This window comes from Schistocerca gregaria, unplaced genomic scaffold (genome assembly GCF_023897955.1).
Source record: "Schistocerca gregaria isolate iqSchGreg1 unplaced genomic scaffold, iqSchGreg1.2 ptg000728l, whole genome shotgun sequence".
NCBI classification, from domain to species: domain Eukaryota; kingdom Metazoa; phylum Arthropoda; class Insecta; order Orthoptera; family Acrididae; genus Schistocerca; species Schistocerca gregaria.
In genome coordinates this window covers 74924-94374 of record NW_026062105.1, presented here as the reverse complement: position 1 = coordinate 94374, position 19451 = coordinate 74924, and the positions used below count along the sequence as shown (strand labels likewise).

The 19451-nt window shown below is 54.2% G+C and overlaps 5 protein-coding genes across 8 annotated transcripts; 3 read left to right on the top strand and 2 right to left on the bottom strand.

Moving 5' to 3' along the window:
- The first annotated feature begins 261 nt into the window (after window positions 1-261).
- On the top strand, window positions 262-4023 carry LOC126320557 (uncharacterized). Its single transcript, XM_049994015.1, has 5 exons — window positions 262-405; window positions 473-545; window positions 675-746; window positions 825-958; window positions 1021-4023. The coding sequence occupies exons 1-5, from the start codon at window positions 313-315 to the stop codon at window positions 2032-2034; spliced, it is 1386 nt and encodes a 461-aa protein (XP_049849972.1). The 5' UTR covers window positions 262-312; the 3' UTR covers window positions 2035-4023.
- Window positions 4024-4096: 73 nt separating this feature from the next.
- On the top strand, window positions 4097-10903 carry LOC126320555 (integrin beta-like protein B). The gene is made up of 3 exons (XM_049994013.1): window positions 4097-4383; window positions 4465-4685; window positions 4770-10903. The coding sequence occupies exons 1-3, from the start codon at window positions 4170-4172 to the stop codon at window positions 10647-10649; spliced, it is 6315 nt and encodes a 2104-aa protein (XP_049849970.1). The 5' UTR covers window positions 4097-4169; the 3' UTR covers window positions 10650-10903.
- Window positions 10904-10922: 19 nt separating this feature from the next.
- Window positions 10923-14718, top strand: LOC126320554 (COP9 signalosome complex subunit 6-like). 4 transcript variants are annotated; one of them, XR_007558141.1, is made up of 7 exons: window positions 10923-10997; window positions 11058-11139; window positions 11217-11240; window positions 11301-11348; window positions 11405-11661; window positions 11741-13873; window positions 14002-14718. XR_007558141.1 is itself a non-coding variant. In XM_049994010.1 (7 exons), exons 6-7 carry the CDS (start codon window positions 13601-13603, stop codon window positions 14637-14639), a joined length of 972 nt encoding a protein of 323 aa, XP_049849967.1. In that variant the 5' UTR covers window positions 10923-10997; window positions 11058-11139; window positions 11217-11240; window positions 11301-11348; window positions 11405-11661; window positions 11741-13600; the 3' UTR covers window positions 14640-14704. The 4 variants fall into 4 exon arrangements, 3 of the variants coding, with proteins under 3 accessions (XP_049849967.1, XP_049849966.1, XP_049849968.1); XM_049994010.1 differs by having other exon boundaries at window positions 11741-13934; window positions 14002-14704; XM_049994009.1 differs by having other exon boundaries at window positions 10930-10993; window positions 11741-13934; window positions 14002-14664.
- Window positions 14719-14735: 17 nt separating this feature from the next.
- Window positions 14736-16828, bottom strand: LOC126320550 (uncharacterized). Its single transcript, XM_049994006.1, has 2 exons — window positions 16489-16828; window positions 14736-16402 (listed from the first exon to the last, which is right to left on the bottom strand). The coding sequence occupies exons 1-2, from the start codon at window positions 16826-16828 to the stop codon at window positions 14736-14738; spliced, it is 2007 nt and encodes a 668-aa protein (XP_049849963.1).
- A 47-nt stretch (window positions 16829-16875) lies between these two features.
- LOC126320552 (uncharacterized) lies at window positions 16876-19303 on the bottom strand. The gene is made up of 3 exons (XM_049994008.1): window positions 19012-19303; window positions 18873-18954; window positions 16876-18679 (listed from the first exon to the last, which is right to left on the bottom strand). Exons 1-3 carry the CDS (start codon window positions 19194-19196, stop codon window positions 17297-17299), a joined length of 1650 nt encoding a protein of 549 aa, XP_049849965.1. The 5' UTR covers window positions 19197-19303; the 3' UTR covers window positions 16876-17296.
- Between the last annotated feature and the right edge of the window lie 148 nt (window positions 19304-19451).

Sequence of the window (19451 nt, the reverse complement as noted above, 5' to 3'; positions counted from 1 at the left end):
TTTTTGCGTAAGCACTTTTGTTTTTATACACAACCACTTATATACAGAAATATGTCGAACTGTTGTGTTCCCGGTAGAGCGGCAATAGGTCTGGTTTGAATTCCACTGAGACTTTTTAGGACAGCGCACGATTTAGCGGCGGCGCTAGGGATGGGGGAAGCGAATGCGAGGAGGGGATGACAAGCTAGTTTGTTGGTTGAACTTTACCGAGAAAGCAGGACAATTATACAAAATAGCAGAAGCAAATTGTTAATTAATTTAACTTTAGTGCGTAGGCGAACTAGAGCCATAACTACGTATTTGGATGGTACCATGCCACCCCCAGGTCCCCATAACTATGATATGCCGGAAAGTCTGGACTTTAAGGCTGACAACAAGCTGAAGTCTATACTGAGTACAGTAGAGGTACGATTCAGATTTGATCGTGGATTTGCGTTTCTGAAGTAGTAATTGACACAGGTTTGTGGTTTAGAAGTTGAAAGAGTTTAAGAAATGCACGAAGGATTATTTGTCCAGTAGTCAGAAGTTGGGCTCTTCAATACAAGGTATATTTGAGGGTTCTTTAATCCTCTTGTGAGGGGAGGGCGGTTTTGATTCCCGTCCTTTTTTGACTGTTTTTTCGAACGGCGCTGACGGGGGATCTATGCTCGTTTGGGGGATGGTTGTTGCCGAAGCGCATGCTCAATTGGCGAAGTCGTGGGCCGAGAGCCTTCAGAGGATCTCAATGTTACATTCTGAAGATTTGGGTACGTGTATTGAGTCTCATGATGCTAGAGGTCTTGTCGGGAGCGCAGAGGCTCACGGTAGTGATTTTTTGAATTCAGGTATTGCGCTGGGAAAGATGAGCGGTCAACAGTTGCTGTTGATGGAGAAGCTGGAGGAAACCAGCAAAGTTATTTTTGAGGAGATAGTAGAACAAATAGAGACGTCTTTGGATTCCATATCACGCGAGACAGACGTACGTTTTTGTGCTTTTCGATGGAGATGGGCACGAAGAGCATGCCTTCTAACCGTGCCAAGTCTTTTTTGAACGAGCTGAAAGAGAACCGGAATCAACTGAACAGCGAGCTCAAGAAAATGAGCAGTGGTTTGAAAAAGGCCGCCAGAAAGGGTGATCAGGAGTTGAAATTGGCAATGAAAGATTATAACAGCAAACGCGAAGAGACAGATCGCTTCAAATCTGAGTATCTGAAAAAAATTTTCTTGATGGAAAGAAAAAAGTTTGGAGAAGTGATGAAAGGCGTCGTGTTGCTTATGGATAAGCAAGCAGATTATTCAAGACTCTGCCTGTCTTTCGAGAACGAATCAAAACAATTCAAACAGTTGTTGAATACGTTAGATGAGCTACCAGATAGTCAGGTCGAGGCTATAAGGATCAGAACTGAGAATAGTTTGACGCAACTTTTATCTAACTCTGATTCAGAAGAAACCTTATTTTCACAACCGCCGTCTGGTGTACCACAGCCACCGTCTGGTGTACCACAACCGCCGTCTGGTGTACCACAACCGCCGTCTGGTGTACCACAGCCACCGTCTGGTGTACCACAGCCACCGTCTGGTGTACCACAGCCACCGTCTGGTGTACCACAACCGCCGTCTGGTGTACCACAGCCACCGTCTGGTGTACCACAGCCACCGTCTGGTGTACCACAGCCACCGTCTGGTGTACCACAGCCACCGTCTGGTGTACCACAGCCACCGTCTGGTGTACCACAGCCACCGTCTGGTGTACCACAGCCACCGTCTGGTGTACCACAACCGCCGTCCGGTGTACCACAACCGCCGTCTGGCGTACCGAAGGCTCCAAGCGGCGTACCACAACCACCGTCTGGCGTACCGAAGGCTCCAAGCGGCGTACCACAACCACCGTCTGGCGTACCGAAGGTTCCAAGTGGTGTACCGAAGGGGCCAGGTGGTGTGCCGCCCCCCCTTTCCGGCGCTCCCAAAGCACCACCCTCTTCTGCACCGTCGATGTCCTCCTCTGTGCCTCCCATGCCTTCCGGTGTTCCCAAGGCGCCTCCCCCTCCGCGATAGTTGCTTCGCGTCCTCGGATTTCTATTCAGTAGCCGGGTTGACACCACGCTATCTACTCTGAGCTCGTACGCTTCGGCATCACGTGGGAAAAAAAATCAGATATTGTTGCTTCACAGCCAAGCCACCCATGGCATTTTGTACGCTTCTCGTCTCTCGAGACGCACTGACATATCGCACTTTGCCACAAATAAACATTCTGTGTCCTGTGTGTTGGGACATATTGTGTAAATTACCTCTGTCAGAGACTGGAGGGACACACCCTCCCTCATGTGCGCACGCGCTCACATCTCTCCCTTCGAGGCGGCCAGAGTGAGCCAGTCACGAGACTTTCTATAAATGGGATATGTACTGTGACCGAGGCAGAAATCCCCGGGCGGTGTCTGCAGTTTATTGCTGATCTTGACGACGCTCGCACCTGGGTCCGATCCTCTGTGAAGTCTTTCGGCGTTGAGTGCTCTTCTTGCGCACCGGATACCGCGGCGGCGGCACCCTTTGGAAAGAGATGGAATCTGGGCAAAATCCTTTTTTTTCCCCGCCGTGCTTCAATTTGTCTCATCTCGGGTTGCGGGATTACCAATCCGTCCGGGAGGGAGGGACTCCCACTTGTGATGAGGAGTCGTCGCGCTTCAATCTGTCCTATCTCGGTTGCGGGCTACCGGTTCGTTCAAGAAGGGAGAAACCCTCCATTTATGACGAATGGCCAGCGGAACGCCCACAAGCCTCCCGTGTGAGACAGCGACCTCGATCACGCACCGACTCCAATATCGTACTCGACTTCAGGGGTGCGTAGCTCCTGTCAACCCGTGCTTCCATGTTTGGATTATGCGAATTTGACCAAGTTCAGCTGCACGTGTCGGAGGTGGTTCGACGGCGCCGATTAGAAAACAAGGTCGCTCATTCTTGGGGATTTTTCAGATGAGAAGGTAACGTTGGCAGTTTTAAAAAGGAAGAGAGAAGAAACCGCGGGGCTCGCGCATCGAAGCCTCTCGTCTAGACAGACCCTTCCTCTGAAGTCAGTCCCCGTGCTCACCGCGTTTTCCCAAAACCGCCTCGCCGCAGCTCGCCCTGCCAGAGCAAGTGAACCCGTACAAGTGCTGCTGACGTGTGTATGGAGGGGGCGTATGGCGTATGTATGCTACGCGGCTCGAGGGGAGGAGGGCGTGGGCAAGACGGTGTGGAGGACCTCAGGTTCATCTCTTGGCGCGCGTAGAGTATGACGTGAATGGCCCGAGTGGCCTCGCTTCACTGGCCTGAAAAAAAGTTGCCTTGTCAGGCGAAGGGCTCTCGTAGCCTCGGAGATCCCTCCCTCTCCAACGTGTGCGCGTCTCTCTCGCGGTCCCCGAGAGCCCGAAGACTCCTCGCAGAAGGGTGGCGACATGAAGTGTGAAAGGTGCACCCTTCGGTTCCGCGCGCGAAGCACCTCCTGTCCGCGAAGATGCGCTCTTCCGGCAACCCACGGAGTCCGTCCCGTTCGCGTCCGGTATTTTTCTCCTGGTCCAGGGGGGGATGCGTCTGCTCGCCTCGTTCCCGAGAGCTGTACTTCTTTTTTTTTTTTTAGCTTATTATACACAAAAGAGACCTTGCATGTGTCATGCCCCCTTACTCGCGCTCCAGGCGGCGGACCTCCCTCGAGAACGGGGAGATGGAAGGCACGGCTGTCCTGAGCGCATCGTACGACGTGCGGGTGCGTGGGTCCTCGGTGAATTCGACAGTCGTCCCTTGACAGCGCCGGATAAAATGGTTTCAGACAGCCTGCTTTTTTGTCCCGCGTTATAGACATTACGGATGTGCCACGCTTCCCTGTCTTGCCTTTCGCTCCGCGGCGCTGGCGTGTGGGTTCCGCCTCGGCCGGAAACCCGCGCGCCTTCTCACTCTTTCGACGGGGGAGCGACGGCCGCCCGTATCACGTGGCTTTCTTCCGCCGCCTCCTCTGAGCGCTCGAGCTCGCCGGAGCGTCGCTGGACCCGTATACAGCATCCGCGGGCGCTTTCCCGCTTTAGAAAATTTCTCCCAATATAAAAATTCCGTCTAGTTAAGAAAAATCGGCGACGTTTCTTGCTTTATATAACTCAAAATATCGTCAATTTACTCATATTTGACGATAGTTGTCTAACGGTAAGAGCATTACATGAATCATGAGATCCGTTGATTCCGTATTATGCCTAGTATTGTTGGCGGCGTTAGTGCTCGTCAGCTCCGTGGGGCACCACGGCATGGCGAGCGCGTCCTCGACTGGGCGGGGGCAGTTCACCGTGCCTAAGAATGCACTGGCTCTTTACTCCGGTAACGCCCTCAAATGTGTTAACAGCTCGAGCACCTACTTCAGGTCGAGTGGGGCTGGCTGCGACAGTACGTGTCTGCGAGGGGGATGAGGCATAGAGGGGGGGGGGAGAGAAGAGGGCTGACGCGAGTGGACTTTTTCGTGCGCAGGCAACATGGACCCCAGGTCGCCTTTTCCGAAACCTGGTCAGTCGCCCTTGAACAGGGTGTGCTCTCTGCAGTTCCAGGACATTCCTGGCAGCGACAATGTCGCTGGTGCCGCGGCTCTGTTGAACGACGTCGGCAAGATTTTCACGGAGGGGAAGACCCCGACCATCACAAATTCCAACCACGATGAAGACCTGAGCTTTGACGTGCTTGTCGACAACACTGTACGTATGGCCTGCGTTTGAAGCGACATCGCGGAGCCGCGCGGCCGAGACTGACTTTTTTTTTTTTTCGTGCGCGCGAGGCAGTACTTCAAAGTCACCTATCTCAACGCGAGTTGCCACAATCGAAACAGCCTCGGGTACTTCAAGTACAACAAGACGTCGAAGTCTATTATTTTTGACGACCCGAAGGGCAGACGTCATCCTGGTCCGATCATCTTCTTCTCTCTGTCCGAGGGTACGGACAAGTGCTATCCCAAGGGGTACTCGGTCGAGTACGGTCCCTTCAACAGGGGCGAGACGATAGGGTTCTACTTGGTGGACAACGGGTACGACCTTGTTGGCAAACAATGGGCCAACTTCACCGAGAGAAGCTATTACAGCATCAACTCGCTGAACAAGCCGGGATACAAGCCGATCTACGTGTGGGTGCACTTGCAGGAGATTGGCGCGTTCATGATAGGGTTCGACGACAACGGGGTTAACAATGTGCGAGATTACGACTACAACGACATCATCGTGCTCATGGAGGTCAACATGGCGATGGGGAACGTGAGCATGCAGGTCCCTCCCAGCTACGGTTCTGGGAAGCTGAACGTGTGCAGCAAGGTGGATCACGTGCCGGAGAGCACCTGGCTGCAACAGGAGAAGTACACCTACGCGTTGCTGGATTCGCCGCTGCAGTCGGACTGCGTCAACTACATGCGAGTCCCGAGCCCGTGGACGTGGGCGGAGTACGACGAGAGTGGTAGAGATGCGTACTATCAGGGCATCGTCTCCACCTGGCGAAACTACAAGGGCAAGAGCCTCGTGTTTAGGTCGAAACAGAACAGTTCGGAGCAGGTGTTGGTGGCCCACAACGTCAGGGACGGCATGGTTAGCGAGTACGTAGACAGGATCGATCTGTTCAAGGGCGACCCCAAGAACGACCAGAGCGCCGCCAAATCCGTTGACGGGAAGGACGGGAAGGAGGCCGCACCTGTCGAGTGCGTGTGGGTCGGATGCAATGCGGTCAGGGTGATAAGGAGGCCGGCCACCATATTGGCGTCGAGCACGACGCATTCTTTGTGCGTGTCTGGGAGAGTGAACATTTACAACGGAACGTACAGCGACGTCCCTTCGCTGCCGAGCCCGGACTTGACGATCCTGGAGATTAGCGGCATGGAGGACAAGGATGTCGAGGTGGCCAACCTGCGTCTGCTGAGGCCGGGGTTCCAGAGTCGCGTGCTGTCTCTGTACATGTACTACGACCTCACCGGCATTCCCAGCCAGAGGGCCAGGGCCTTGTTCACCGAGTCCGCGGCCAGCTTTTTGGCGTCGAATCTCGACCGGGGCGTCGGAGGGTTCAGCGACGTGAGGGTTAGCCTGTATTTCTACGTCCCGGGTTTGACGCCCAGCTACCGATTCATTGGGAGGGCCGACACGTTCTCAGACCTGCGATCTAAGTTCAGGGATGCCACTCTGGCGCTTCCGACCATCAACGTCGATACGGGGAGCGAGTCGAGCCTGTTGGTGCCGCTCTCCAAGATTCTGGCAGAGCGCGACTCCATCGCCTCGTACAAGGCGGTCGTCGTATTCGCGGGCAAGGCGTGGGCCGAGAGCACGGAGGAAGAGTTCGCGCTGGCGGCCAGAGCGTCCGGGAGGTCCATCGGCTTCGTCAGCCCCAGCTCGCTGTCAGGCTCGCTGGATAGACTGAAGAGCAAGGTCCCGCACGTGTGGTACGACACGGACGCCTGGAACGGGTCGAACTGGTACACGGCCCTCGCCGGCAGCGTGTTCGAGAGTCAGAACTACGTCACGCGCGGGTATCTGACGGTGCCGCAGATGTACTCGGTCTACCCGGAGCACGACTCCCTGTTCGAGTTCGACTCGAGCACGGCGATGAACGGGAGCAACTCGCAAATCGACCTGGCGCCGAAGTACACCGTCAGGTGGCGAGCCAACAGCCAGATCGTCAACGACCTGACGAGCTCGGGCGACGGCGTGGTCAGGACCAAGATCGGCCTGAGCGGCTGGGGCGTCGTGAGCCTGAATATCGCGTACAACCGACCGCCAATTGGCAGGGACACGTCTATAAAGTACAATAGCACCTCCACCACAGTTGAGCTGTCGGTGAGCGATCCAGACAGCGCGAACCTGCTGAACATCAAAGTCACCAGCATACCCGCGGTGGGCAACCTGTCCTACGTGCAGGACGGCGTGGTGAGGCAGATCACGAAGGCGGGCACCTACATCAACGAGTTCGACGAGAAAGGGCTGCCCAAGTACAACGTCACGAACAAGCTGATCTACAACACCACCAGCAGCGGTAACTACTCGTTCAAGTACGTCGTGGATGACGGGTGCGTGACCAGCCGCGAGTACGAGGTGAAACTCAACGGCGCGCTGCCGAACACCGCGCCCATAGCAAATCATAGCACTATCCATGTGTCCGAGTCCAACAGCGAACTGAATCCGCTGGCGTTCAACATCACGGGGAGCATCATCGACCCCGACATCCACCCCCCTGTCTACGTCTGGTTCTACATGCTGGACTCCTCGAAGGGTGTGTTCCGAGACAGCAAGAACAACACGCTGAAACTCAGGTCGGAGTACGGGCCAAACGACCCGTTCGTGTACTACGAAGACATTATGTACTTCATCCCGTACAGGACCTTCCAGCCGTCGCCGGGCGTGACGTACGAGGTCGCTCTGTACAATTTCCAGGAGACCGACGGCCTGCGGAACGAGTCCAACAACGCCTTTTTGTACGCCCAGTACACGTGGTCCGGAGAGACGCGTCCGATCCTGCGCTTCCAGAACGACCACATCAAGATCGACCCCACGTCCTCGCGAGCGTCGTTCATCATGATTTTGGAGGACGTGCCCGACTCGAGGCTGGACGTGTACATGGACAGCATGACTTTGGGCAACGAGATCTTGGACGGCACCAATGTGCTCATCAGCTACACGAGCGACTCCTCAAAACCGTCGTTCGACACGTCGATCATGTCCGTCACGGTAGGGTCGAATGCCTTCACGGTCGTTAGCGGCCTCGTGTGGTCGACCAAACTGGCGGCAGACCAGTCGGACGACCTCGTCATAACCGGCACCTTCCGCGCGGTGAGGGTAGGAAAGGACGGGCAGCCCACCGGCACCCTCCCCAACTCCACCGTCGCCACGCTGACGCTGACCCTGAGCGATCAGGGCAGCGTGGGCGACAAAGACAAAACGCCGACCGCGTACAACGTCGTTGTACCGAACTTCGACAAAGCTCAGCGCTCGCCCGAATTTGACCTCGCGGGCACCGATCTCATCACTCCGGCTCCCGGGACCGAGAGCTTCACCTTCTTCGTCAGCGGTCCACCCACGTGCAAGAATAAGGACGGGCAAAGCCTGCCTTGCGGAGCGCTCTATCGAGTTGACAACAAGAAGCCTCTGTCCTCGACGAGTGCAGAGTCCGCTGACGGCAACTACGCCAGCGACACGGCGTCCCTCGTGGACAACACCGAGCAGGTGATGCAGGGCCTCGACACCGAGATCTACTACGGCTCCAAGCTGTCAATCTACTTCGAACCATCGCCTATAGACCTCAATTACCCGACGGGCACCCTGACCTTCACCTACACCGTCTTCAACGGCTACAACACTTCTGAGCCTGCGACCGTGACGCTCAATATCGACGACCTGGTGATCCCTCCCGAGTCGGCCAGCAGGAAGGTGTACATGTCTCAGGGGTCGGAGTTGACCGAGGCGTTCCCCATCCAGCTATCGAACGGCGTGGACCTCGCTTACCTGCAGGTCTTCGTGCCCTCCGACGAGAAGGACATCTACATCGGCGCGGCCCCCACCGAGCCCGACTCCGGCACGAAGGGCGAAGGCTCCGTCATCCTGACCCCATCGACGGTCAACGGCGCGTCCGTGAACGTCTACTTCAAAATGCTCTCGGACGCATACTCCTATCTGCCCAGCGAGACGCCCAAGGTGTACAAGAGCTTCCAGTTTAGAGCGTGCGACAACTACTCCGCCGACGGCGGCAGTCAAGGACCCGTTTGCAGCAACAACTACACCATCGACGTCTACGTCGTGCACACCCCCCACCAGCCCGAGTCCAGCGACCTGACCCAAACCGTCGAGAGGTCCGCCACCCTGAAGTTGGAACTCCCGGCCATAGACCAGGACGAGTACGACAAGGGCAAACTGCGGCCCATCATCTACATCGACAGCTTCGCGCTGAACGGAACTCTCTACTCTGACGAAAAGCTGACCCAGCCCATCAGCCCCCTCACCGCCAACTCTGTCATCGAGCTCGACTCGACCGTCATGTACTACGTCTCGCACACCCTGGGCGAAGATGTACTGCGCGCTCGCGACAGCTTCTCGTACACCCTGGTTGACACGACCGACCTGAGGTCCAAAGAGGCGAGCGTGACCATCTACGTGAACCCCAGAGGCGACCCACCCTCCACGACGCTGAACGAAATCACCGCCTTACAGTTCCGCAATCTGACCTTCAGTCTGACTGACACGCAGCGATACGTAACTGTCGAGGTGTCCAGCAGCACCGCTGCCGCCACCATCACCTCTCTCCCTCGCGGCACCCTCTACGAATGCACCGACGCCGCCTGCAGCAGCAGCAACACTGTCGCCATCACCAGCGTGCCCCACGAACTCTCGCTCTCGGGCCTCGACTCGAGCCTCATCTACCTCTCCCCTCCCTACGAGTGGGGCTCCGCCTTCACCACCATCCGCTACACGCTGAAGGACGTCGACAGCGGCAAAACCTCGTCCGAACTCACCCTGACTGTCAACGTCGAGCACGTCAACAACGCCCCCGCTTTTGAACAACTCAGCTCCTCGTTCGGCGACGGTAAGCTCATATCTCTCAAGCAGACCGACGCCCACGACTTCGAGTGGATGTTGACCGACGTGGACACCCTGCCAAGCGAGCTCTACACGGTACTTGTCATCTCCCTCAACCAGAACCAAAACTGGTCCCTTCACCGCTGCCTCGACCGCGACTGCGGCTCCACCGAGCCCCTCGTCTCCAGCGGCTCCAATTCCAGCGTCAACGACCAGTTCTCGATGCTCCCCACCGAAGTCAGCAGCGACGACTGCAAGACGATAGACGATCTGTACAAACTTAACGGCACGCTCACCGAAGACACAAAATGCTACGCCTACTTCAAGTACCGACTCCAACCCGACAAGGAAGTAGCCTACTCCACCTCCATCGGCTTCACCTTCATCGGCTCGGACAAACTGGCCAACACCGCCGAGTACGGCGTCGCAGTCCGCCACTCCTTCGTCAACCGACAACCTGTCATCTGGGCACCCCCCGAAATCGTCTCCGAGGCCGGCACCACGAACCCCTTCATTCGCGACAACGACCCGAACAGCGAGACCTACAACAAGAGCGTCTCCATCACGGACATCGGCGCATCATCCAAGTGCTTGGAAAGATTCAACATAACCTCTGACGCGCCCGGCGAATTCGTGCTCTCCACCTCCGCTCAACACATGTGCAACCAGAGCAAGGTCGCCGCTGACGACAGCAACCCCGAATCTCCCCAACTCCCCTTCGTCACGTGCCTCGGCAGCGTCGATGACCTGAACAGCTGGCTCCCCGAACTCCGATTCAGCACCAACCAAACCACCGCCACCCTCACGTTTACCATCGACGACAAGGGCTGCTCCAGCGGCGTTGACGACGACCGGTCCTACAGCAACACCGCCACTACACATCTCAACCTCACCGCCACCTCCGGCGGCTCCACTGGTAAGGTCGTCGGTATCGTTGCCGGATCCGCCGCAGCCGCCGGCATCGTCGTCCTGAGCGCTCTCGCCTACTTCCTCAGACATGGCATGTCCTCTCCTCCAGACGTCTACTTCGATATCGGCAGCGAGAGCGTCTCCACCGCTCCTCAAAACCCTCTCTTCCAACCCAGCACGCAAGAGTACAGCTCGTCCATCTACAGAAACGCATAAACAACCCTCTCGACACGTGGAATCCTCGAAGACCCTCCTGTGGGGGGCTGCTTTGATATCCTTAACCAATTGCACGCTTTGAAAGGGGCGGAGACTCTATGTATGCTATCTCTTGAATGATATAAAAAGCCCGCGAAAAAGCCCATCTTCCTCCTCCCTCCCTCAGGGGGGGCTGGCTGCAGAGGAGGGTGCGCGGCTCATTAAAAAAAAAGACCTTTTTCTTTAACTCTTTAAAAAAAAAGTTCCCCCCTAAATGCGACAAAGTTTTCTCACCTTCTTTCGGAACTCCTTCCGCTTACCTCTCTCATCCATGGGCATAGCCTGGTGGTTCCAAAGAAGACCTAGTAGGTTTGTTTCCTGGTACTCAGGCGCGATAACTCCCCCTATTTCCTGCCTAACGCCCCCCAGCCTGTCATTTCTAGACACCTACAGAGTCATCCTTCTAGGGAACAAGGACTCGGGCAAAAGAACTCTCTTCAACCAACTCTCTGTACGTACACGCCCTCCCCACGCGCCCTCCCCCCCCCCCACCTCTCACTCTTTCTCTTCTCCTCGCGCGCGTCCCAGAAATCAGACGTCTACACTGACAGCGTACGCTCTCGCTCCCCCCCTCCAACTCCCAACCCCTCTCGCCTAACTCCTCCCCGAAAGTACGACTACCCATGCGAAATCGACGGCGTTCACGCCACCATTCAACTGGTACGCACTTTTTTTTACAAAAAAAAACGATCCAAAGCTGACACGCAAATTCCTAGATTCAAAACTACCAAACGTTCTCAGAACTGCTCAATGTCTCCTACTCCATGGGCATCTACTTCACGGACAGCCTAGAGACGGCCAGAGACGCAAACTGGGAACCCTCTAAATGGATCCTGTGCTACACAGGCAATTCTGAACTACTGAACACCGCCGATTCAAGGGAAGTGGCCAACAACTTCATCAAAGTCGTTTGTCCCAGTCCAGACGGCAAAATACCAATATCGATCGGGGACATCGCAAACTGGTGCAAAGGGTATGATGATGCGCGCACGTGTGCTTCAATTCCCTCAAAAAAAAAACCCTCTGTTATTGACATATTTTTTTGTACCAAGTAAAACAAAAACAATCACTTCAAGCATTCTACCGACATGAATGCAGACAGAGCACCATCGGCCGACCTTTTTTGTAACAATCCATGACAAATAAAACACGTCTACAAAAAAAACACCGGATTTCCCGCTCGTTAAAAAAGGGGGGAGAAAGGTCCTTTGTACACGTGGCAAACGGCCTCGGACCCCACCACCGCAACTCGAGGCTCTCCAAGCGGAACCCCGAATTCAAACCATCTCACCCTTCGAGAAAATGAATGCGCGCGTGCATGCCCCCCCTCAACCGAGAGAGACATGTAGAGCGGGGAGACGCACTCTGTGCTATCACCGAACGAGGTATCGAACGGGCACGTCTCATTATCTCGAGACCACGAAAACACACATCTCTTCGCCGCAGACTTTTGTTTTACATGATTCGCTTCAACTTACAACTTCTGGAACGGCTACAACTTGAGTTTTATGTTGCGCAACGTACAAAAATTTTTTTTCATAGTATTTTGGCATAATTGCACTCCGCAGAACAGTTTCCTGTCTCCTTTTGCGCAACTCCTAGCAGCGCGGGAGGGATGGGCTACACATCACACGTGCCTCAGGAATTTCGCAACAAGTTGTGTAAATGCTTGCGAGTCAAATCGATTTCTCCCCCCTGGGATGTCATGGTGATTGCCCGAACAAACGAGTCTATCTCCGACGTTTTCCGCCGAATAATTGAGAACTCCATTACGTCGATGCCGCTGTATGATGAGGGCAGGGAACGATACGTGGCGTTTGTAGACATTTTTGACATATTGACCTACATTGTGGAGGTTTTAGGGTTTTCTACGGGCAGACTGCAGGGATGGCTGATAAGGAAGGAGTTTTCCGAGACGCCGTGCTCGGTGCTGCCTAACCAAAGTGCGAGGAATCCCTGGGCGCTGATTCACGAGGATTCTTCGTTGCAGAACTGCATCAATGCGATGCAAGATAGCAACCTCAGCAGAATCGGTGTTGTAGACAATCGGGAAATTTATCGAGTGTCTTGACGCAGAGCAGAATTATCGACTATTTGGCGGACAACGTCGCGGAAATCGGTGAACTGGCTGAGACGACGATAAATCAACTCGGCCTGGCGACAAGGAGCAGGCAGATTGTCAGTATTTCGCAAAAAGACCCTGTTATTCAGGCGTTTGTAAGATTTACCGTTTCAACATCAGTGGAGTAGCCGTTTTGAACGAGGAAGGACACATGGTGGGAGATGTGAGCATCAGAGATTTGAAGAGCGTCGGATATTCGCTTGATTTCTTTGAGCGACTTTATATTCCAACCAAGGATTTTATTGAAGAGAAACACAAAGTAAACTCTTCAACGTTCGTGTGGGTGACCGAGTCGAGCACGTTGCGAGAAGTGCTTGAACAATTTAAGCAGTGTCACATTCACAGAGTTTACGTCATTGATCCCGAAACGAAGGTTCCGTATGGCGTGGTGAGTGCAAGGGAGGTCATTTCACTCTTCGCCTCAGATGTCAAAAGGATGCAGACAAGAATAGCAGGTGGGTACACGAAGGTCAGTTTCCAAGACGAAACTGAGTATCACGCAGAAGAATCCTCGATAGTGTCGATTCAGGTCGCCTCCGACTCAGAAGCAGCCGAGAGCGAGTGAGTCGATGAGACAAGTACGGTAGACACGTAAAAAAGAAGTACACTCGAGGCACTTTCTGGAAAAGACGGAAACAAGTATACAGAACACAGTTCGGTGTTTAGATGTTCATAATTTTGGTGCTCTCGTAGTAGGCTGCGAACTATGGACTGCGGTGGAACAAAGGGGAAAACCGCCTTATAGTCTTCGCCATGTTTTTTTTAGTGCATGTAGTCTAGAAGGAGGGTTATGTATATACAACATATTTTTGTATGTGGTATCGATTATGAGGAAAAAAAAATTTGCTGTGTTATAGATATATTTCTGTGTCGTTTTTGTAAGGACAGCCAGATGAGCAGGGAAACCTCTGGCGTGCTAGATATTTATCTTCACCCGCTCGTCGTGGTCTCGATTGCAGACCATTACACTCGGGCGAAGGTGCGACACAGCGTCGAGAGGGTGTATGGCGTTTTGTTGGGAAGGCAGGAATGGCGCAGGGTCGAGTTGTTTTCTAGTTTCGAGGTACCGCTGGCTACCGGCCATCTTCTGGACACGGCTTACTTAGAAGAGAAAAGTAAAGCTGGTACTGATTTTTTTTTTGACAAGTGAAAAGTTCGGGATGTCTGTGGTTTAATTTTTTTTTGATTTAGTTAAGCAGGTTTCTCCGGGGTATGAGATTATGGGCTGGTACTCGACGGGCAGGGAGGTAGAGGAGGAAGATATGGCCATACAGAAGCAACTAGAACGTTTTAACGAATCGCCATTGTTTTTGTGCCTTGATCCAAATCTGGAGGTTGGAATTCGAGAAGTGCCTATTGAAATTTACGAGAGCAAAATCAAAGTCGTGAGAGATCAGCCTGTCAGTCAATTCGTGAAAGTTCCTTATAAGATTGAAACAGAAGACATTGAACGCCTATCGATTGACTGCGTGGCTAGAACGACCTCTGTTGGCGGTGGTTCCCAGATACAGATGCATTTGGCGAGCATGCATCAGGCCGTGAGTATGTTGCAGATGCGTGTAATGGCGATAGCAAGCTATTTGAAGGTGGTGGAAGACGGCGAGTTGGAAGCTGATCAGGCGATTCTCAGACACATTTTTTCCCTTTGTCGAATGCTTCAGACGACCAACGACTTCAAAATTGCCCGGGAACTTTCAGATCAATACAACGACGTTTTATTGCTCACGTTCATAGCGAGCACTGTCAAAGCGAGCAGCCTTATGCACGGACTCATCGAGAAGTTCAACAAGGGCTACGATCGTCGACCTAAGAGACGCACCATAGCGTAGGTGTTGAAATTGCGCGCGGCTCGGCTTGGAGAGGCGTGAGAAGGCACATCATTTTGTACAAAAAAGTTTTAGAACACCGTTTTTTCTAGTTTTTTTTTATTGCCGAGGCAGAGCGGATTTTTTTCTGGCGCTCGAGCTAGAAGTTCGCGAGGAGTGGTAATGGGGAGTGCTTCTGGGTGAACGGGAGGGGAGGGACGGGAATTCATCTGGGTCGCTCACGGCGATGGGACGGTTGGACGAAGTGGGAGGAGTGAGACAGAGCGTGTTGAGGGGGGGAGTGATGACAGCTGAGAAGTCGGTGTTTGGGGGCTGAGATGGCCGTGTGTGTTTTTTACGAGAGCATGATGGTGGGAGTGATGAGCGGTTAGGAAGGGATGGGAAGTTATCCTCGAGGGAGAGATACTGGTGGTGAATGGCAAAGAGATCGGATCTTTTTTGTTCGTTTGGCAGAGATTCGGCGATTTCGAAGAAGATGTGGTTGGCTCGATCGCCATTGCCGAAAGTTTGTCTGAATTGACGATAGTAGTCAGACGGGTCGATTAGTCCTTGGCGGAATTTGGAACTTAGTTGTCGAAAAGAGCAGAATTTTTGGTCGTCCTTTAGGAAGTCTTTGATGACGGAAACGACAAGTTTGCCTCTTTCTTCGCGGGACTGTTGGACGGGGGTGGACGGACTGGAGGTCGAGGAGGGTTTGACAGGTTCGTTAATGTTCGCTGACAAGTTCAAATTGAATCCGGAGTGATTGTCCTGGACTTGGAGAGCATAGGGTTTATCGTCTGGATAGAAGATGGGCGCTGGAGAGGGTATTCCCTGGGCGCTGGAGTCGCGAGAAGGGCGGTAGGGGGGTGATCTGAATCGTCGTCTGTCGTGGTGATTGGATGAATTGAACCTGCCCAGATCTGATATCTGAACGGTGCGATAGGCCTTCGAATTCCCCTTGGATCCCTGTGCGTGAGTGGTTATGAAATGGACTTGAAATTCATATTGCGTGTCGAAGGCGACGAATTTTTTTTCTAGGCATTGTTTTTCTTGGCACAGATAGTGTCGAAAAGAGAAATGTTTTTCCAAGTGATCGTAGTCCTTGAAGTAGCTGTATAGAATGTTTTGTTTTTCGCACAAAAAGCATTTGAAATGCGCCTGCTCGCAGTGCATGAAGAGCTCATCCGTCGAATAGAATCTGTCTCGACAGTAGGCGCAAGACGGATGTCCGCCGATGTGGATGCTGGGATCGCCAGCGTCCAGGTGGGCCGGGTAGTCGGACGCGGAATAGAGCTTTTGTTCTCGCGGAAAGCACTTTCTGTACGTCAAGCAGATGTCGCAAAACCTTTTCGAGTGAGCTGACTGAACGTGTTTTTTGAGCGCCGCCATGTCCGTCCACACGGACGAGTCGGGTGAGCACGCGGGACACTTCAGTTCAACGTAAGATCGACAGCGTCGATAGTAGGAGGCGTCGGCGACCACGATTTGGCTCCGTTCGAAGCACTGCGTTGACTTGACTTGACTTGGCAGCGACGACTCGAGTTCCCGGAACGACTCCGCATCTCTCCTTGACGCCGCCGACACGATCACCACGGACGGCAACTCCTCTTTGCAGATGCAGCAGTTCAAGTCTCCGTACAACTCTCGCATTCGAATCGTACACACCGCACATACTTGTGTATGGCCGCAGCGTCCGATAGAGTAGTATTCAAGTGGCTCGCAACAAATGACGCACGACGAGTGGTCAGAGTGTTGATGTTCCTTGGGCTGCGTTGGCTTTTTGCCTTGTCCCAGATCCAAAGAGCCAGTGAGTTTGTGTCTGGGCGCGACCAAGGAAAGCTGGTTTTTTCTTTCAAGATTCCTAGCGTACCTTTCTTGTTCGGCGCCGACACTCCGACCGAGCCCGTTCGGCCCTCGACTTCCGCGCCGCCGACAGTTCTGTTCTTCGCTTCGGGGGATTCCAATGGCCAGTTCTCGCTTTTCTGCGGTCCCCGAGCGCCTCTTGAACCCGGCGAGGAGCGGCGATCCGCTTCCAGCGCGCGGGATCGCACAGGGTGGTGAGTCAGGCCCTCTCGGTGGGCTTCTTGAGTCGCTCCCCGGGGGCCTTGGACCGCACCCGCGGCGTGCCGAGGCCTTCTTCTATCGCCCCGCCGAATTGACGGTGTCACCTTACGCCCTCTGTACACATCGCGCGTGTCATGGTTGTGCATTGACGCAGCCCCGCCTGTACAGCGCTTTCTCGCCGCGATGCTCGTCGGTCGAACGGTGCCTCTCTGAGACGGTCTTCAGAAAGGCATAAGAAAAGTGACTGCCGCGCGGGTGTGTGTGTGCGAAAAAAAAAAAAAGCGTATCTCTCGCTGGCTCCCCGGCAACCGCTCGAGCGCCGGGGGGGCACTGCGCGGCCATCTCTCGAGGGGCGGCGTCGAGGAGGGAGCCTGCGCGAGAGAGATGCGTCTCTTTTACATGGCTGTGTGTCGCACACGTGCTATCGACAATTACATATGTATACACACACGCGCGTGCGTGACGGAGTCAAAATTGGGCGAGTCGCTGGGGGGTCTACCGTTTGGGGCGTTTCGCGCTCGTCCGTTCACTTCGGCGGTTGCGTCGTGGGAGGGGTTTTCGCTCGGGGGGCGGCGGGGTCGTCCGACTTGGGTCGTTTAGACGGAGGGGGGCCGCTAGACTGCGCAGTTGCTGTTCTGTATCCGTTTGAGTCGGATGGAGTCGCCGCCGGGGACGGGGGCGCCTTCTCTGCTGCCAGAGTGATCCGACTGCGGTGCGGACGGGTCCAGTACGCTTCGATAGGAGGGTGGGTGGCGACGAGAAAAATTTGCCTCTTGACTCTCTTTCGACTGCGATGGGGTCAGCGACTGGTGGCCCTGTTGCTCGGGAGGCGGGTAGGACCTCTTCGACCCTTCCCACGGGGCTCGCTGGACGTAGGGTTGGCGATAGCCCTGACGCGCGGTGCCGGGGCGGGCCTGGTAGGTGCGTCGAGGCGCCTGCCCGGTGGCCGAGGACTTGTACTGCTGGTGATAGGGCGCATAAGAAGAAGAATAGGGCTGTTGGAACTGCTGCATGGGCGGCGGGGGATACTGGTGACAGGTGTATGGCGGATAGATCATGGGCTGGCGATAGAGGCGCGTCTGCGCAGGCTGCTGCGACGAGGGGGGATGTCGGCTTTGCTTCATCTCTTTTCTCTTTTTGACGTCGTATTCGTGAGCAGAGGTAGAGGGCGGGATGTCTATCGGCTTGCAGGGCAGTGGCTCCTTCCAGAAGTAGTCGGAGTCCAGCGCCTCTGCGGCGCGCAGTCTCTTGGAGGGGTCGTAGGCCAGCAAGCCGCTCAGGAGCTCGTAGGTGTACGGGGGGAAATTTCGTTCTGTACACATTCTTTGCAGTTGTGGTACGTAAATTTTTTCTGGCTTGAAGTCGCGCCAATCCTCCCTAGAGAGCAGCTCGGGGGCAGTTTCGGGCGTGGGGGTGCCGAGGATCGAAAATATCCTTTCCAGAAGCTCGAGTCGGTCCTGGCCCTTAAAGAGGGACCGTCTGAACAGCATTTCCGCGAAAACGCAGCCCGCGCTCCAAATGTCTACGTGAGTCGTGTAATTGGCCCTTTTCGAGTTCTCGTCGCACATCAGCAGCTCCGGCGGGCGGTACCAGAGCGTAATGACGTTGGCGGTGTAGGCGGTCATCGTAGAACACAGGGGCCTCGCCAGACCGAAGTCGGCGATTTTCAATATGCCCTTGTTGTTGACGAGCAAATTGCTCGTTTTGATGTCTCGATGCAGTATGCGATTTACATGCAGGTCGTATATGCCCTTGAGCAGCTGCTGAAAGTAACACTTGATCACCTCCGGCTTGAAAACGAGGTCGTAATGCATTTCCATCAGGCCCGCTAGATCGTGGTCCATGTACTCGAAAATGAGGAAAATGTGTCCCTTGTCCTGTTGATTCGACGAATCTCTAGAGGTGATGATTTCCTTGAGGAGCACGACATTGTCCGTCTTCTTTATGTCGCGCAGCTTCTTCAAAATGTTGATCTCTCGGAGCGCGCTGACGGGAAACTGCAAACGCACGTGCAGTCGCAAATACAGAATTATTACACAACCGCGTCAAAAACGAAAAGATATGCGCCCGCCGAGCTCGGAAAATGCGAGCGGCCCGATTCTGAAGCGCCTCAGACCGTCATGGAGTCGAAGAGAAAAGGTGCCGATTCCTTCGGCAGAAAAAAAAAATGCCTTTTGGAAGACAACGTACGCCATCGACACCGACCTCGTCTTTGATCTTTTTGAGCGCGACCAGTTCATTCGTGGCGCGGTCTCTCCCCTTCAAAACCCTCCTAAAGAACTCTTATTAGCCAGGGACCACCTATTCAAAGCGGGAAAAAAAAACGTACCCAAAGGTCCCTTCGCCCAACACGTCGAGTATCTCGAACGCATCGATCGTTCTGATCCACTCCTTATTTTGCAAGTTCTGAAATCTCAGTTGGGGAGCCTGGCCCGAATTTGGGGGATGTTGGTTGTTGGAGGTAGAGGACGACAAGGGCGCGTTCCACTGTACGCCATCCGCTCCACCACTCATCGGCCAAACTACCTATAGTCAGGATTTACTCTCCCACTGAGACTGTTGTGGAATAACCATAGCCATGCACAGACGTGCACGGAGGGAGAGAAGCAACTATGCAGTTTGAAAAAAAAAAAAAAAAAATCCTACGTTATCGACAAAAAAATAAGAGGGAACCGAGTGACGAGCAGACGCTATATATAGAAGTGTACCGATTCGTCCGTCGCCGCCGTCACCGCGTCCGTTGGGTTTCCCGGTCCAAAAAAAAAAACT

What these genes read in the sequence shown, in the direction of transcription:
- LOC126320550 (XM_049994006.1), bottom strand. Translation starts at nt 16,828, where the DNA reads ATGCACAACCATGACACGCGCGATGTGTACAGAGGGCGTAAGGTGACA. An exon ending in GTCGGCGCCGAACAAGAAAG is followed by an intron (nt 16,403 to 16,488) that starts GTACGCTAGGAA and finishes ATCTGGGACAAG; the next exon opens with GCAAAAAGCCAACGCAGCCC.
- LOC126320555 (XM_049994013.1), top strand. Translation starts at nt 4,170, where the DNA reads ATGAGATCCGTTGATTCCGTATTATGCCTAGTATTGTTGGCGGCGTTA. An exon ending in GAGTGGGGCTGGCTGCGACA is followed by an intron (nt 4,384 to 4,464) that starts GTACGTGTCTGC and finishes TTTCGTGCGCAG; the next exon opens with GCAACATGGACCCCAGGTCG. An exon ending in ACGTGCTTGTCGACAACACT is followed by an intron (nt 4,686 to 4,769) that starts GTACGTATGGCC and finishes CGCGCGAGGCAG; the next exon opens with TACTTCAAAGTCACCTATCT.
- LOC126320552 (XM_049994008.1), bottom strand. Translation starts at nt 19,196, where the DNA reads ATGAGTGGTGGAGCGGATGGCGTACAGTGGAACGCGCCCTTGTCGTCC. An exon ending in TTGGGCGAAGGGACCTTTGG is followed by an intron (nt 18,955 to 19,011) that starts GTACGTTTTTTT and finishes AGAGTTCTTTAG; the next exon opens with GAGGGTTTTGAAGGGGAGAG. An exon ending in ACGAGGTCGGTGTCGATGGC is followed by an intron (nt 18,680 to 18,872) that starts GTACGTTGTCTT and finishes GTGCGTTTGCAG; the next exon opens with TTTCCCGTCAGCGCGCTCCG.
- LOC126320557 (XM_049994015.1), top strand. Translation starts at nt 313, where the DNA reads ATGCCACCCCCAGGTCCCCATAACTATGATATGCCGGAAAGTCTGGAC. An exon ending in CTATACTGAGTACAGTAGAG is followed by an intron (nt 406 to 472) that starts GTACGATTCAGA and finishes TTTGTGGTTTAG; the next exon opens with AAGTTGAAAGAGTTTAAGAA. An exon ending in CCATATCACGCGAGACAGAC is followed by an intron (nt 959 to 1,020) that starts GTACGTTTTTGT and finishes AACCGTGCCAAG; the next exon opens with TCTTTTTTGAACGAGCTGAA.
- LOC126320554 (XM_049994010.1), top strand. Translation starts at nt 13,601, where the DNA reads ATGTATATACAACATATTTTTGTATGTGGTATCGATTATGAGGAAAAA. An exon ending in AGAAGAGAAAAGTAAAGCTG is followed by an intron (nt 13,935 to 14,001) that starts GTACTGATTTTT and finishes TTTTTGATTTAG; the next exon opens with TTAAGCAGGTTTCTCCGGGG.